The 17,113-nt window shown below is 35.9% G+C and overlaps 1 protein-coding gene across 1 annotated transcript in view; it reads left to right on the plus strand.

Annotated features, from left to right (window-relative positions):
- PPP3CA (protein phosphatase 3 catalytic subunit alpha) overlaps positions 1–17,113 on the plus strand; it is a 309,732-nt gene that overhangs the window by 278,685 nt on the left and 13,934 nt on the right. Inside the window, 1 exon segment of the mRNA NM_001197096.1 lies at positions 15,266–15,350. Coding sequence (NP_001184025.1) covers positions 15,266–15,350 — 85 coding nt within the window.

Consider the following 17,113-nt stretch of genomic DNA (forward strand, 5'->3'; position numbering starts at 1 on the left):
TGGCAAGTCTGGCTAACACGGAAAAATATTGAAGGTGAAACTCAAATCCTGTAGAATAAGAAAGGAAAGAAAAGAATTAAAATAAAAACTAAGGCATTTCAGCCAAATTTACTTTCAGGCTGCACTGGAAAGACTTAATATTGAATTAGAATTTATGCCTCTGTTTTCATCTAAAGAGCAAACCACATGGTGGAACTCTTATCCTTTATCCACATTTTTGCCTTATCCTAATGTTAACCACAGGCCAGTCATTGAATATGGAATCAGAGTGGTTTTTTGCATGCCTTTACAAAACCATCTAAATTGTATACAAGAAAATTATCTCCCTTCATCTGCTTTGAATTATTTGGTAATTTTTGATATGTAATATCGTGAGTTCCAGAGTGTCTCCCCTCTTCTTCTTGTCTAACTTTAAAAAGCCATACCCATCCTTTTAAAGTGTGAAGTTGAGAATTAGTGGGACTAATGTGGCATTTGATTGGTTCCCAAGAATACCTCTATAAAGGTTTGGTTATATTATTTTCTATTAAAACTGTATTTAATCGCTATGATGAACGTTTGACACAAATCTCATCTTAAAAACTCCCCTCTGTTTTGTGCATCTGGAAGCAGCACATATACTAAGAGCCATTAACTTAGAGCTTTTCTTGTGGCTGCAATGTTGTCATTTCCGTGCATCTCATCGTATCATTATATATTTCAGGTTCCCAATTTGAAGAAAAAAAAATGTTCTATGTCTGTTTGGGAGAGGGGCATATTAAGTTTTAATATAAACGGTGGAAATATTTAAAATTTATTTATTTGAGAGAGAGAGGGAAAAAAGAGAAAATAGCGGAGGGAAAAGGATAGAGAGACTCTTCAAGCAGACTCTCTATGGAGTGTGGAGCCCAGTGCAGGGCTCCATCCCAGGACCCTGAGATCATGATCTGAGCCAAAACCAAGGGCAGGCCGCTTAGCCAACTGCACCACCCAGGCACCCCAGGAAAAAGAAACATTTAGACATATTAAATAAATAGCTCCAAGGAAAACAGTGGTGATGTGATTCTTGTTCTGTCAACATTTACACATAACCTGAAGTTGGTAAGCTTGGAAAAATGCTTGCAAAATGAACAAAGGATGAGTAGGAGTATAAATTAGGAACTTCTTAATGTATCTGAAAGTTAAGGTAACCATATCTGAACGATGATAATGTTAAGAATAAAACATAAAGGGAACTATTCCAAAGAGCTGTCCAAGGACTTACAGCTATAGGATCAGTGGGACGAAGGACAGAAAAGTTGATTTGGGTGGTTCAAGCCCAGGTGTCTATGAAGATGAGAACATTTATGGAAAAACTCATCAGTTTCAGGAGAAATGAGTTTGAGTAAAAGTGACACACATCGCTCTGGAAATATCCAAGTAGGATTTGGAAATGGAGTCCTGGAATTTGGGAACAAAATCTGGGCTGGTGACAGAGAATTGGAATTAAAAAGTCATAATCGGAATCTATTGAGTGAAAATGTCTCCCAAGTTGCTGATGTGAAAGGAAATATCAAAATTGAAATCTGATCCTTAAAAGTAACCCTTGATAAAGCTGGGGAGAAAAGACAAGGGGGCAACCAAGTAGAAAGGACCAGGACTGTATAGCAGTTGAGGCACCAACTCTTAAAAAATATTTGAACCAAATGCAGAAAAATTATTGTGAGATATAAATCTGGCCAAAAAAAATGAAATATCAGGACATCACTACAGTTGTCAGATATCAGATTATTGAAGAGACGTTTATGTTAGCTGTAGTATTTATAATAGCTAAAAAGAAAATAGAAATCCTTGGCAGCAGGCCAAAAAATAAATGCAGAGTATCTCAATTTTCATATCGTGTTATATTTTTATTTTATTTTATATATTTTTAGTTCTCTGTATAAATATTTCTTCATGGAGTATCTCTGTGTATTCAATGGCAGGCAAACACATGGTTTTGCTTCCATTGAGCTGAGAGGCTTGGGCAGCAGGAAACCAATTTTAAATATGTTGTCTTACAGAGGCTTGAAAGGGTTGATGGAGGCAGCATGAATTAGGACAAAATATTTGATAACTAAAGGAGAAAACTTAGAGGACATCTTTCTTGTCTTCTGACAAGGAAAAGGAAAACACTTTATGTATTTAACTGCATTAGGAGGTACGGCCATGTGAGAAATCCATGTAGGTTTTCCAGGAAATGATATGCAAAGGATGGATATTCATTTGCCAGTGTTAAGTTCCCTTATCTTTTTTTATAATATTTGAGTTTGAGTGAGGTAATTGGAGAAATAAAAGACATATATAGAAAGAAAAATTATTCAATATTTTGTAAAAGCTCTTGTCATGTCTTTCAGGATTTTGTTAATTACCTTCCAGTTTAGTGTTGATTTTTTTCAATTAATACTTTGGTCTGTAATTTAGAATGTAAATCATTTTTGTTACTATAAATATATCCTTTGTACTATGACCATTTATATTACAGGGTTTTTTTAAAAATCATGGTTATGCCATAAAAAGAAAGTGAATGCTATATCCAGTATATCATTAAAATTGAAACATCATAAAATTGAAACAGTATATCATTGAAAATTAAAACATATCTAAAAAATACACAGGGATTTACTAGGTAGTAGGATAGAAAATCCCATCATACCATGGCTATTGAAGTTTTGGGGTCTTGACTATCATACAAGATACCTGGTTAGCCATCATATTGTCATCAGTATCATCAAGTCTAGCTTATCATATTTGATTGTAATAATTAAAATCCCTTTAAGTTGCTAATTAAAATGATAGGGCAACACAGACATCGAAAGTACTACTGCTTTCTCTTCATATTGTACTACCATGCTTTTGCACAAATGTGTTTCCTTATTACCTAGCAGGATTTTCACATTATGTAGAGGCACAGACTTTGCAGAACAAAGTAGATGTGAAAAAACAGTCATATGCTTGTTATAGGTAATTGGTTGGATAATGTCCACCATTGGCTAGAATATTATGCTCACAGTAATATAATATTCTAGAATTTTATGCTGTATTTCCACAGACACATGCATTTTACACATGTATAGTATTTTTACACAGATTTAAAAATCATTAATTTTTGTAGTATTTGAGCCTTCCTCCAACTAATGGTGACATTGGCCAACTTACACTAAACGTTAGCTATTGCATATCTAAAGCATACACTTCAACTGAATGTATTTGAGAAAGAAATCCATGTTGCATTATAAGAAAGGAAATAAGCCCCTCCCCCAAAAAAAGAAAGGAAATAAGCATGTGCTCCATAAACCTGAATATATCCTTTATTTGAAAGGTATTGAAGTAGAGAGCTCTTTTTCCTCAATGAAGGCAAACATTTTGTGTATATGTATGTCTATATTTTAGAAAAACATCACTTCTCACAAATAAGGTTGGGGTCGTGGCGTGTGAAAGAGGCATTCTTCACAGAAGGGACTGGTGGTAATGTAAGCTTGCTGAAACGTGATACCATAAGAAAAGATCACTTTTACTGTGTTTCTGGCAGAGCTTTAATGATTTTTTTTGTACTAAGGTATTTTATAGGTCCAGATTGTCTACCTGAAGATTGTCCTTATATGAGAATAATTATTAGTTAATTGATCAACTGAGACAGTTGTTGTGAGTCTAGCATTTATAAAACATTCTCTTAATGCTAATTTTTTTATCTCTGGTGAGGAGTTTAAGGGCTCAATGAAAAAATTAAGTAAGTACTCAAAAAAAATCTAGATTTAAAAAATATTTTTCTATGAGTATAGTCTGTTTTTGCTCTCCCTCTTATATGAGAAGCTATCAAACTTTTCTCCCATTTCTCAGCATAGAAATAGAAATCTTGGTTCTATTTGGTCAGCCCACCTTTTTGGAGTGTTTCTTTTTATTTTCTTTCTTTTTTTTTTTCTCTGAACAATGAAACCAGCAGCGTCCTTGCTGCCAACATTTTCCCCTTGTAAATATGCCATCATCTGGGCCCCAGTCTTTAGCCTGGTTGGCACAAAACCCAACGGAGGTCCCAACTAGGGAGCTTGATATTAATGAAGATCACACAATCGATCTTTTAATCCACAGTAAGAATCGCAAGTGTTAGAAGAACCGGAATATATCCACCTCTATGCAAGCATTTCCTTCCTAATAATAATAGCAAACCTTTTTGAGTACTTCTCATGTACCAAAGATCTGTGCTAAGTGCTTTAGCGGGTAACACAGTATCTAGCATGCGTGTTTGTTGAATGTTAAGAGCAAGTGGACACATTACTTATTTTATTCTTCTACCCACCTTTGAAGTAGGTCAGTCAACCTGCTACTGTAATGAATTTTGGCTCTGGGTCAGTGCTTTTCAGCTCTTGACTTTAGGCAAACAAATTACTGTTTCTGTTCCCTAGAATCATCTTGGGGACTGTGGAGAATAATAATATTTCCTCAGGTGGTTGTTGTGAAGGTTATGTGAACTAATGCAAATAAAGCACATTAATCATTCCTCACTTTATAGATGAGGAATATGGACATGAGAAGACCTAGTAATCTATCCAAGACAGCACAGCTAGGGAATGAAGGAGCTGAAACTCCATCCCAGGTCTTTTACTCTCAACCGGAAGTTCCTTACCATTGTTCCATTCTGCCTCCCACATGCCAGTTTCTTCAGGTCTTCAAAGCAGTCACAAAAGGAGCCAGCTATTTTGATCTGAAGCCTTGCCCTAGGGCCAGAACACTTGAAGGCCTTTGCCCCCTGGACAACACTCCCCTGGACATTTCAGACATTTGCCTCAGCTTCTCTTCTGTACTCTGCCTCTGGGGCCCACCAGTACATTTTTGATTGGCATAATCCCTTCCTCTGATAAGATAATATCTTTAGGTGTTGTTTAAGTCTCATTTAAGTTGCCTATCCATGCAACTTAAATGATCATTGGCCACAACCTAACGTTCATTTCTTTATTCTCCTTCTTGAGCAAAAAAACATCAGGGCATCCCCCATATGCTGACAAAGCATCCTGCCTAGGTCTTGAAAAGCATCAGAAGACATTTGAGTGGCTTGTGCCTCAGGGGCCTCCACTGACCACCAAGGAGTTGCCTTCCTTCTCTCAGCCTGCTTCTTTATTCTGTCAGATAGTGTTCAGTTAATTTTCTAACTAGTGTGTGACACGTAGGACAATGAAACATAATGTTTTACTCAATTTGTCCATTCCCCCCCTTAATTGGATCATTTCAGAGATAACATTTAAATATAGTTCTAGCATTTGATAAACGTATAAATCCATCAGGGTCGAGAATTAAGTTCTAGTGCATGCATCCTTTTGACATTTAGCATGCTTGCCCAATTGGGTCTTTAATAAATACCTTTTTGAACTGTTACATCCTCACCTATACTGAGAATAATCCTTGGTAGATTAAACATCCAGACATAATTGTTTCTCCTATAGACAATAAGTCTAAATTTTTAACTTGATATTTATTATTTCATTTCATTTTCTTTTTATGCTCACTTGCTATTTACAAAATTGATGTATTTCTGTCATAATAAAGAGGACAATCTGACTAGGATTTCACATGCCATTAGTTTCTACTTTGGTAAATATAAACCAACTGAAACGTTCTTTGTAAGACATAGTTTGAATATGCGATGGTTTTTCAAAAAAAAAAATCAGCAAAAGTTCTCTAATCTATTTTAAGGTCTTTAATTTTTGCCCAAGTTAGAATTATGCTTATAGCCAAATTCTATGATTCTACTGAGGAGTCCCTGAACAGATGGGACAAAATGTCTCAGAGAACAAAAGTCTGTGGAATCAAATTAAAGCCTGTAAACAGAAGTAACTTTTAATTACGTAGCATAACCAAATAATGACACTTACTTGACATTTGGGAGTCTGTATATTTTTAAGATTTCCTATCCAAATAACTCATTTATATTTTCTGTCAGGAGAAATGAAAGAAACCCAATCTAGGCTGTACTGGCCTTTCTTAGAATCTGTTACACAGGAGAAGCTTTTTATTTAAAAATACATATTTTAAAGGCTCTTCTGCTTTCAAACTGAGATATAAGACAGAATTGTCTTATGCCAAATATCACACTATTGCAGGGTCTATTATGTGCTGAGATTTTAGTTGAACTAAAAAATATATGGCAAAAAATTCAGAATATGTGGTTTGGGGTGAATTTGGAGTGAATAGCCATTATATCTGAATTTTATTACCTATGGATATGTAATATGGTAGAATGAAAATCAAAATTAAAAAGTTATTCCAAACATTTTAGGTTATAATCTTCCAAACGATGAAATTTTACAAGAATTTTAAAAATCTGTGATCCTGAGGGTATTTTCCTGCCTCACAGAATAACCTATGTGTGCATAGGTACAGCTATTTGGTGAGGGTCATCACCTAACAATCCCTTTGGACTACATCTAACTAGCACCGATGTCAAGTGGATGAGCAATGCAGATCTGTTATGGCTAGTCAAGGAGTTCTTCAGCAACTATCAACTCTAGAAACTGAGCGATCTCATTCTTGATAGAGCAGCAGTCTTCATACTAGAACATTTGTCCTACTGGGGTGACCAGAGGATGTTTCAAAGGGGAGTTTCAAGGGAATCCATTTTCACATCCTCAACTCTCAGATGTCCTCCTTCCTAAAACTCACCTGAGCTGGAGGGTGTGGACCGCATTGGGGCTTCTCTTTTCAACCTCTTTTTTCTCAATTGCCCTTCTCTTATTTAGAAAGGCATAGGTCTCCCAAGACATCACATTGTGAACCTTGCCTTGAGATGTTTAGTACTGAAATACCAACAGAGAGATGCTGGAAAACTCAGTATCTAGGAAGCCCCTTAATCAAGGCAATGTGCCCCCCTCCCATCCTTGTCACTAAGGGATGCATTCCAATAAAAGTTTATTTCTATGCTTTTTAAATATTTATCATAGATTTGTGCTATCTAGCTCAATTATGTACTAACAATTGTGATCTTTATTACATAGGAATTTTTAAACACTTAGGGCTTCATCATGTCAGGAAATTTTTTTAAAATACATTTAACTATCGTGGCCATTGCTGCTATAAACATCGGGGTGCAGGTGTCCCGGTGTTTCATTGCATTTGTATCTTTGGGGTAAATCCCCAACAGTGCAATTGCTGGGTCATAGGGCAGGTCTATTTTTAACTGTTTGAGGAACGATAGCCAAACTGTGGAAGGAGCCTCGGTGTCCAACGAAAGATGAATGGATAAAGAAGATGTGGTTTATGTATACAATGGAATATTACTCAGCTATTAGAAATGACAAATACCTACCATTTGCTTCAACGTGGATGGAACTGGAGGGTATTATGCTGAGTGAAGTAAGTCAGTCGGAGAAGGACAAACATTATATGTTCTCATTCATTTGGGGAATATAAATAGTAGTGAAAGGGAATATAAGGGAAGGGAGAAGAAATGTGTGGGAAATATCAGAAAGGGAGACAGAACGTAAAGACTGCTAACTCTGGGAAACGAACTAGGGGTGGTGGAAGGGGAGGAGGGCGGGGGGTGGGAGTGAATGGGTGACGGGCACTGGGGGTTATTCTGTATGTTAGTAAATTGAACACCAATAAAATAAATTAAAAAAAATAAATAAAAAATAAATAAAATAAAATAAAATACATTTAACTGAGGGGCGCCTGGGTAACTCAGTGGGCTAAGGGTCTGCCTTCAGCTCAGGTCATGATCTCAGGGTCCTGGGATTAAGCTCTACATCAGGCTCCATGCTCAGTGGGGAGTCTACTTCTCCCTCTCCCTCTGCCTGACACTCCCCCCTGCTTGTGCTCACTCTCAAAAGCAAACAATTAAAATCTTAAAAAAAAAAAATACATTTAACTTAGATTCTGAAACATATTTTTGATGAGAAAGTACAATGTAGTTATAAAACCATTTTTTTTAAGATTTTATTTATTTATTCACGAGAATACACAGAGAGGAGAGAGAGAGGCAGAGACACACAGGCCCAGGGAGAAACAGGCTCCATGCAGGGAGCCTGACATGGGACTTGATCCCGGGTCTCCAGGATCAGGCCCTGGGCTGAAGGTGGCGCTAAACCGCTGAGCCCCCCGGGCTGCCCTATAAAACCATTTTAAAGTATAAATAGATAATTCACTAGAGCAAAATCAGGGAAATGGAAATACAATTTCAAAGGAAAAAAAGGACATGTAAGATTTCTAAGTATCAATGAGTATCTTGTTCATGGATTTTTTTTTCTTTAAATGGATGATGGTGGGATGAAATCGCTGTGATATTTATATGCCACTAGTAAAAAAATGTAATATAGTCATTTCATTTTAAAATAGCAATGTCTATGATATTATATTCTTTACAACTATTTAAATTTGGAAGTGGAATAGTATACTTTGGAGGATAGTCGTTGGTAGATGCATGAGTAAAAAACTTAAAAGCTACAGGTTTTGGCTCTGGTTTTTTGGTTTTTTTTAAAAGCTACAGTTTTAAAGTCAGTCCATCAGTGTAAATACAGTTACTCATTGTTTATGGTACTATCCCTAAATCCAAGGACTCAAATTCCTGATGGTATAGGCAAACGTAGTAAAACACATGTCACATTCATTGCCAAGGGCAAAGCCAAGTGGATGTCTAAGTAACTTATAGATAGCATCACTTTGTTGGCATGTACAAGCTCAAGATTTGCTATTGCTAAACTAGGTCAGAGAAGGAAAAAACAAAAAAAGAACAAGGTTTAGGGATTTTAGCACATGTTTTGGCTTCTTATGGGACCAATTTGGGACATGAGTTCTCCTAATAAATAAGTTAGCCTGTATACTTATAATTTCACCATCTCCTGTAAGAAGACCAATTATAAAGGGATTCTAGAGGTATCTGAAGACTCTTCATTGTATGATATCTTGTATTTCAAAGGTGCTAATTTTGGATGAAAATCTAATTTTTGTCTTTAACACAACAAAAGATATTTTTTATCTCATCACCTATGCTTCATTCCATCATAGCCTTTATTCAAATTCAATAATTGCAGTATTTGATGAAAAATAAAATCTGGGGGTACATCTAAACTCTGCTTAATTATAATGAACTATGATAAAATCTTACTTTCAAATAAAATAGGTTTCCTACTTATTCTAGAGATAAATTTTGTAACTTTTAATAAATGTGGAAAACTGGTGAGTTTTCTCTATTAGTTTCTTAGATTCTTAAATAAAAAGTTAGAGATTTGAAGCCTATCAGCAATATATAGTTCTCAAAATATCTTTCGTTTTCCTTTGAAAAAAGTGTGGAATGTTAATGCACACTGTTGTATGGAAAATATTTATTTAAAAATATGAAAATACTTGTATTAAAAGGCCTTTAAAAAAAAAAAAAAAAGGCCTTTAGGGACACTTAGGTGGCTCAGTGGTTGAGCATCTGCCTTCAGTGCAGAGCATGATCTTGGGGTCCCAGTCCTGCATCAGGCTCCACACAGGGAGCCTGCTTCTCCCTCTGCCTATGTCTCTGCCTCTCTCTGTGTCTTTTATGAATAAATAAATAATCTTTTAAAAATTAAAAAATAAAAAGCCTTTAAAAAATAAATGAGAGAATAACCCCCCAAAAAAGAAAGAAGTCTAAATAATAGCATAAATTGAGGCCAATAAATAATGAGATGGACAATTTCTGCTACTGTTTACATTCAAGGGTAAATAAATATCTCACTTTCCTCTGCTTTTTTAGAAAGGGGCTTTTCCACATTCTGATAATATGAAAATATTCCTATTTTATAAGATATCTGAGTATAAAATGTTTATGTAGCTCATCATCTTCATTTCTTACAATTACAAAAAGGTATTGAAAGCAATTAGAATCCATTCAATTGGGCATATAAAACAAAACCCTACGGGGCCAGTTTTCTCCTGGAGCTGGTTGAAGGAGGGGCAGAGTGCATGTTAGCTGCGCCGAGAACTTTTCTTTTCTGCTTCCTTCGGCCAGCTCACGCATCCCCCATTCAACACAAAGGGAGAGATGGGGACACTTCTCTTCTCAACGCCACTCTCTTTACCCTCAAAACTAAGCTTCTTCCAAATATAGTTTGGTTTTTTGACATTTTATTATTAAAATGTTTTAAACATACAAAAATGTTGAAACAGTTGGACAGTCAAAATCCATGTACCCATCACTTACTGTCTACAATTAACATTTGACTATAGTTTCTTTGTCACATACCTACCTCTGTACCCATCCATCAATTCATCTCTTTCTTTCTTTTTTGGGGATATAGGTGACAAAGTATGTTCTGTTAATCTCTACTATGAGTTTACTAATACAGAAACTTCTTGCCTGCATATACCATGATGCTCACGCCTGTACAGGTTAGCCAGGCAGCTCCTGCTTCTCCTCACCCTTCCTCACCCCAGCATGCCATCTCCATCCACACCAGACTTCTCACCCACCAATGAACATAACACGAATTCTTATGGCCTCCAAAAGTTTGAGAATTTTCTTCCTTCTATGGAGAATACCTATTGTCCTTATTCTTTCAATCTTACTTATCCTTAAGGATCCTTTAACTATTACGATTTCAGTGAAGTTTTTTTTTCATGCCTCAAGGCAATCAGCATCTGCTCTCAGTGGCATGCTGGTGTCCATTTAACAACCCATTCTTCAGGGGAAAATGGCCCTAGTCTCTGTGGCATTTGCAGATTTCCATAGTATAAATTCTCTTCTGTACCACTGACATCAGGCTGCCAACGAGATGTGCTCAGGGGCGCCTGGGTGGCTCAGTTGGTTAAGTGTCTGACTCTTGATTTTGGCTCAGGTTATGATCTCAGTGTCATGGGATTGAGCCCACATTGGGCTCTGTGCTCAGGAGGAAGTCTGCTGGAGATTCTCTCTCCCTCTCCCTCTGCCCCTCCCTGCTCATGCGCATACTTGCGCTCATACACACACTCTCTCTCAAATAAACAAATCTGAAATGCACTCAGTCTACTCTCTGTTTCACTAGTGGACACAACCCAGCTTGGGCACACTACTACTACTAACACTCTATTTGTCACACTCTATTGCTGTCATTCACATGATTTCCTAAACTGGAGATCATGCTTTATTAATATGTCTGTTGCTGGCAGTTAGCACATATCAGGCTATATGGGATAAGATTCCCAAGAACACTTAATGAATAGATGATTTGGGTAATAAATTGTATTCTATCTAGCTCTTCCCACATACTCAAATTCAGTTAGCATTGAGGAATTTGCAGTAGTAGCTCAACGGGTTGGAGCTGTGAGGTGAATGCAGAGCATCTATGATGTGTGGCCTGTAGCCCATGTGGTAAGAATCTCTCTTCGCACTAGCAGTTGGCCCCTCCATGCAGTGATGCTGCTGCACTTTCCCACTTCCCTTCGTGGCTGAAATCCACCCCGCAGGGATGCAGCACTCACTCAGCAAGCCACTTGGCATGCATACCTTTAAAACTTCATGAGAAGTCAGCAAGGGGCTAAGTTAAGGGCAGAAAGGACACATGTTAAAAGCAAATCTTTAAAGATTCCCTTGGTCTGTACATTTAGCCTCTTCCACTTTGAGGAAAATTGAGTGTGCAAGATTACCTAGATTCTGGATATAGTAGCATAATACTCCAGGCATAAAAGAAGATTAGGACTTAAAAGATGAAGAAAGAGAGAGACTCAGAAAAGAAGTGATGATTATTGGAATGTTAATGCTAAATGAAATTTTATTTAATTATTTTTTTAAAGATATGAAATGTTGCCTTTCAGTTTTGGACTTTCAGGCTGTTCAGTGAAAAATAGTTACTTTGGCTTTAATGTAAAAGATATTTTATGTGCCTTCATTCTTTAATATACTAGATTTTAATTTGAGCTACTGTGATCATTTCCACAACTTAAAACAAGTATGTTGAATGTGACATTGTATTTGTATACAGTAACTAGTAAAATTCTGAAAAAAAATGTGCCTTTTCCTGATCTTTCTATAGAATATGGACTGTAAGGGCATGCAGTAGAACATAATTATTTGAAAAGGAGTTTTATGATCTCTAGAAAATACCAAAAATCAGGAATAACAATACTAAATATACATGGACCTTTGTATCTTAAACCTACTCCACTATTCTTCAGTTCCTTTATGTTCAATTTCATATTAACTCACTATTTTATTTGAGTATTTCAAATATTTGTGAGGTTATTAAAGTGTGGCATTAGTTTGATTTTGATTTTGAAATATTTGGAAAATAATGAAGGCAATCCCCAGAACACTTTAAGAGGTATTTATTCATGACACTGTTTTTGATTAGGTTATTTTTTATTTTTTGAGTAAATGTGTCTTAATTTTATAAAAGGAGCAGTAAAACTTTTTATCTGTGTTATTGAGAAATTTAAAAAGAGACAGGAGTTCTTCTTAAGAACATGTAATATGACGTGAATCTTCATTTATTAAGGAGTACACCTATGAATACGTAAAGTAGAATAATCTGTTACCTACTCTTCCGTAAGTCATTTGATCTGAAAAAAAAATTCCTTATTTTGTCATTCCTTATGACAAACAGGCTCTATCAGAATGTTGATTTTACATTTGAAATGCAGAGTTTATTTGAGCATTTTTTTGAGAATCAACTAATACTGAACTGAAAGTCATAACTCTATATAATTTCTTTCCCTCTCTTTCCAACTTAGTTTCTTACCTTTCTTTGCTCTGGTTATGGTTTTTGCAAGGCCATTATAGAAAATTTTCTGGGAGAGTATCCTTCTTACATTTTTTTCACTTATTTTATGTCTTCTCTTTTTTCATTTCTCTTAAATATATACAATTTTATTTCTAGCAACTCCTTTCTTGCCGCTTTTCTTACTGCACTTCTAAATCTAATTGCCACTTTCAGAGCTCACTCACATTTTACATTCTTTGTATCTGTTGGATGGATTTATGATCTGGCCATATTCTGTGTTGGAGAGGGTCAGAATCTCTTCCCTCATTTAGCACCTCATGACCTCTGAGTGGACGGGGTCAAACAGACTGGAACTATTCCATATAGAGTAGGAATAGCACGGTGTTAGGCTGAAAGCAGAATTTAACAAATAACTAAAATACATATAAAATAAAAAAAGTTAAGGAGACAAATTGCCATCCCACTGTTTTTTCTTTTCTTAACAAATGTTCTTTCGTAGTCTCTTGGCCACAACTTACCTAAAATGCAAGCATAGAAACATTAGACTTTTAAATGGGTTCTAGGACAGGATTTATTGTATAAAGAACCTTAATTGCAAATCATAGGTAACTATCTATTGTTAGAAAACAATATTGTTAGAGACACAGGATAGAGTTCGAGGCAGGGATCCAGCATGCACACTATTTTCTCAAATGTTGTGGCCAACAGTGTGTAATTCAAGGAGTCTAGCAAATGAGAATCCTTGGTTCCACTCAATCATGAGAAAAACTGGCTAGAAGAGTGGTTTTCTCTCATGAATTTAAACTTACTCTACTTATCTGCAGACAGAATAGCTGGCAATAGTAAGTCCTGCCAGTCAGTATGTTGGGAGATACCTGCCATGGTGTGATTGCCACAAGAAAGAAAGAAATGGCCAAAAATATGGGCTGTTTTCAGGTCAGGGAGACAAGGTGAAGAAGCAAGCTTGCTGGTACGCACCTTCTGGGGAACACCTGTGGATATGAGATGGGTGTGCCCTACAAGCACTTCTGTCAAGTGAACCCACTCAGGAAAAGAAAGTGGCCCATTATGTTTTCCTTTTCCTTGCGGGGAAAGAAAAGCAGAGGTTTTTCCTCCAGACAGTTCAAAATTGTGTGAGTGTCGATGTGAGTTTTCTTTCTTATAGAAATGTTAGGGTGTTGATTAACTCTCATCAAACATGAAAACAATGAAAAAGATTAAATCACATTCTTAAAAGCCCCCAAGAGGAAAAGCCAAAATATTTCCTTCCTAAAACATCAGAAAGCTTGTCTTTGTCACAGATTAAAAGACCAAAACTTATACCAATTACCACTCATGTCTGCAGTCTCTGAACAAATAAACTATCTGACTTAAATTGTTCATATGTATTAGGGACATTTCTGATACTACCTGAGAACAATATTATGTTGTATTTCTGTTAGAGGCAATAGAACTAGAAAAACAATCTTCTTGTGTTAACACTTTCTACAAAGCCCCATATAATGTATAACAATGATATCTTATCTCCTTTACCTTTGATTATAAAAAATCTTAAAAAGAGAGATGTTTTCCTGTGACTTACACTTCTCCAAAGATGCGTTGAGAATTTAATAAAAAAGAAAACTGATTCACTACAGATCATATAGTATTATTTTAAAAATATGCTAAAAATGTTTACAGTAACAATAACCTGCATAGATTGATTTTTTTTGTCTCATTTGGAAAAATACAGTAAGTGGTAGATATTATTCACTCGGACCTCAGTGTAACTTTTTTTACACAAGCCCTAAAATACAAATCATGCCACCATCTCTCACTAAATCCAATGCAGTAGTTTTCCATTTTTCCCTCTAGAACTTGTGAACCAGCAGAAGATGAAAGAGTATCAAGTGCAAAAACAAAAGTTTTATGGCCATTAAATAACATACATGATGTTTCAGGGAACTTAGAGAGTTGAGACTAAGTTTGATAACTTCAAGGGAGAACTTTCGAAAAAACTGTTTCCTAAAGTAGTCTTCTCAGCATGGAGCCCGGAAATGAGTAGAAAATCCTGGTGACTCACTTGATGCTTCTTGCCAATGCACACTCTCTCTGTATAAACAAAAGAGAAGAGAAGGGAACTTAATTAGAAGAGATGGGTAGGAATCTACCCAGTCAGCTCCATCATTTTTCTCTATACCTGTCTCCCCCTGAAAATCTTGAAAGTTGCCCTTTGGCATTTTGGGGACTTCTCAAGAGCCACTTCCCAAGTATTAATGACCAGATGCATAGGTTTTTAAAGTTAATCCAGAGATAAATCCACTGGGGTGGGAGGATGGTTTTGCTTACTAGAGTCGGTTATATATTTAAGTCTGTAAAATAGGGATGCCTGGGTGGCTCAGTGCTTGAGCATCTATCTGCCTTTGGCTCTGATCGTGGTCCCAGGGTCTAGAGATCGAGTTCCACATTGGGATTCCCGCAGGGAGCCTGCTTTTCCCTCTGCCTATGTCTCTGCCTCTCTCTCTGTGTCTCTCATGAATAAATAAATCTTAAAAATTTAATAAATAAATAAATCTGTAAAATAATTACATTTTTACAAAAGATCACTGACTCCTTAACTCTTCTGTTTTAAAATATAGGAGCAACAGCCGCAGCCCGGAAGGAGGTGATAAGGAACAAGATCCGAGCGATAGGCAAAATGGCCCGAGTATTTTCAGTTCTCAGGTGGGATCCTTGTTCTGGGATTTCTGTTTTAAATGTGGTTAGGTGTTACCTGATAACCATTTTAATATTGTAATCTGGTAACTTAAATATCTTACTAGAAAATATTTGCTTTTTATTATTTTTTTAAATAGAATTGTTCATTCCTCACTATCTTAGTCAAATTGAAATATACTAAATTATTTCTGTAGAGAAAACTTCTAAATGGACTATTTCATGTTTTATCATTATTTGCTGCTGGACTTTAAAACATTTATTTCACAATAGGTTGAATTTATAATGAAATAGAAAAGCTGTTATAATTTTTTTTTTTTTGAAAAGCTGTTATAATTTATTTTATTTTTCACTCTGGCTCTGTGGTAAAAGATGAATTTATCAGGTGCATTTCACTAGATCTCTAGGAAATAAACATTGAGTTTGTTTATGTGAATCAATATTGTTCTAATAAGTCATTGAGAGAAAAATAGTTATTTAATGTTTCAATTCCCATTCAGTAGTTATTTTTTAAGTAGATCATGAATCATGTTACTATAAATCCTGCATTGTGAAAACAAATATTTTCTTGAAGAGAACTATGGTTTTCTTTATTTAAATTATGTTATCTCTTCTTAGGTAAGATAAGGTAACATATTTCTCCTACAAAAATTGATTTGAAATATAACATTTATATGTGAGAGTTATATGGTCAATTCACAATTACTCACTAACAAGGATAAATGGGCATACTTTGTGAAAGAGACCATTTCCATATTGTATGATTCATAACCTAATTTTGGCCAAATTCTTGTCTCAACTCTTCCTCCTAGAGTCGCTACACAGGCTCCTTTGATCTCTCCTCTTGCTATTTCTAGTCTTTTCCTGGTAGAGTCACTAAAGAATAACTAAGTAGCTTGATGCCAAAAGCAGAGAGCTGTGAGACAGATGAAAGGCAATATCATCCTTTCTTAAAGACACCAAATCAAAGTCAATAATAGTTCTGCATTGGCCAGCCAAATCCTGAAAAGTCATGTTAAAGCTGAAAATAGAGCATCCTTACTCCTTACAGCCTAATGGATGAGGCTTCCTGTGCTCTAATGCTTTATATCCCTGACTGAATTTTCAGGACTCAGTCACTCAACCATTCAGTAATAAATACAATAAAACTTACAGCACTGATTATGTACCATGAAGAAAAAAAAAACAATACAGGGGGATAGCAAGTGGGACATGAGGCACTTATTTTAATATGTGGCCTACAAAGAACATTCTGAATGATAGCATTTGCATAGTAAGTGTGGGGGTAACCTTCAGGAAGATACAGAGTTAAGAGTATTTAAGGCAAAGGCAATAGCAAGTGCAAAGATTCTTAGGTTAAAGAAACCAGTTCAGCAGTTTTGAGGGCCAGCAAGGAAGCCTGTGTGGCTGAAAAAAATGTTCTGTGTGGGCAAGAGACCATGTAAAAATCATAAGCTCAACTGGTACCTCTGCAGAATCACTTGCTTATTCATTATGCCTCAGATTTACCAGTAAACACTCTGTATTTTTTTTCTATCTGAAGTTTCTGTGAGGAGAAGTAAAAATAGCTCCAAAATTTCTAAGTAGATGTATATTTAAGGAAAAAGGGGAAGACTTTCTTAATATAAGAATTTTTTTCCCGTCTCTGCTAGTCTTCAAACCACATGAAGGTGGTAGGGGCAATGCTATAGAATCAGGTAGGTCTTAAAATTGGAAAGTCCCTCCAGTCCCCTGCCTGAGGGTACACAAGATGTAATTATTCCCAGCTGAGA

This window comes from Canis lupus, chromosome 32 (assembly GCF_011100685.1).
Source record: "Canis lupus familiaris isolate Mischka breed German Shepherd chromosome 32, alternate assembly UU_Cfam_GSD_1.0, whole genome shotgun sequence".
Classification (NCBI taxonomy): domain Eukaryota; kingdom Metazoa; phylum Chordata; class Mammalia; order Carnivora; family Canidae; genus Canis; species Canis lupus.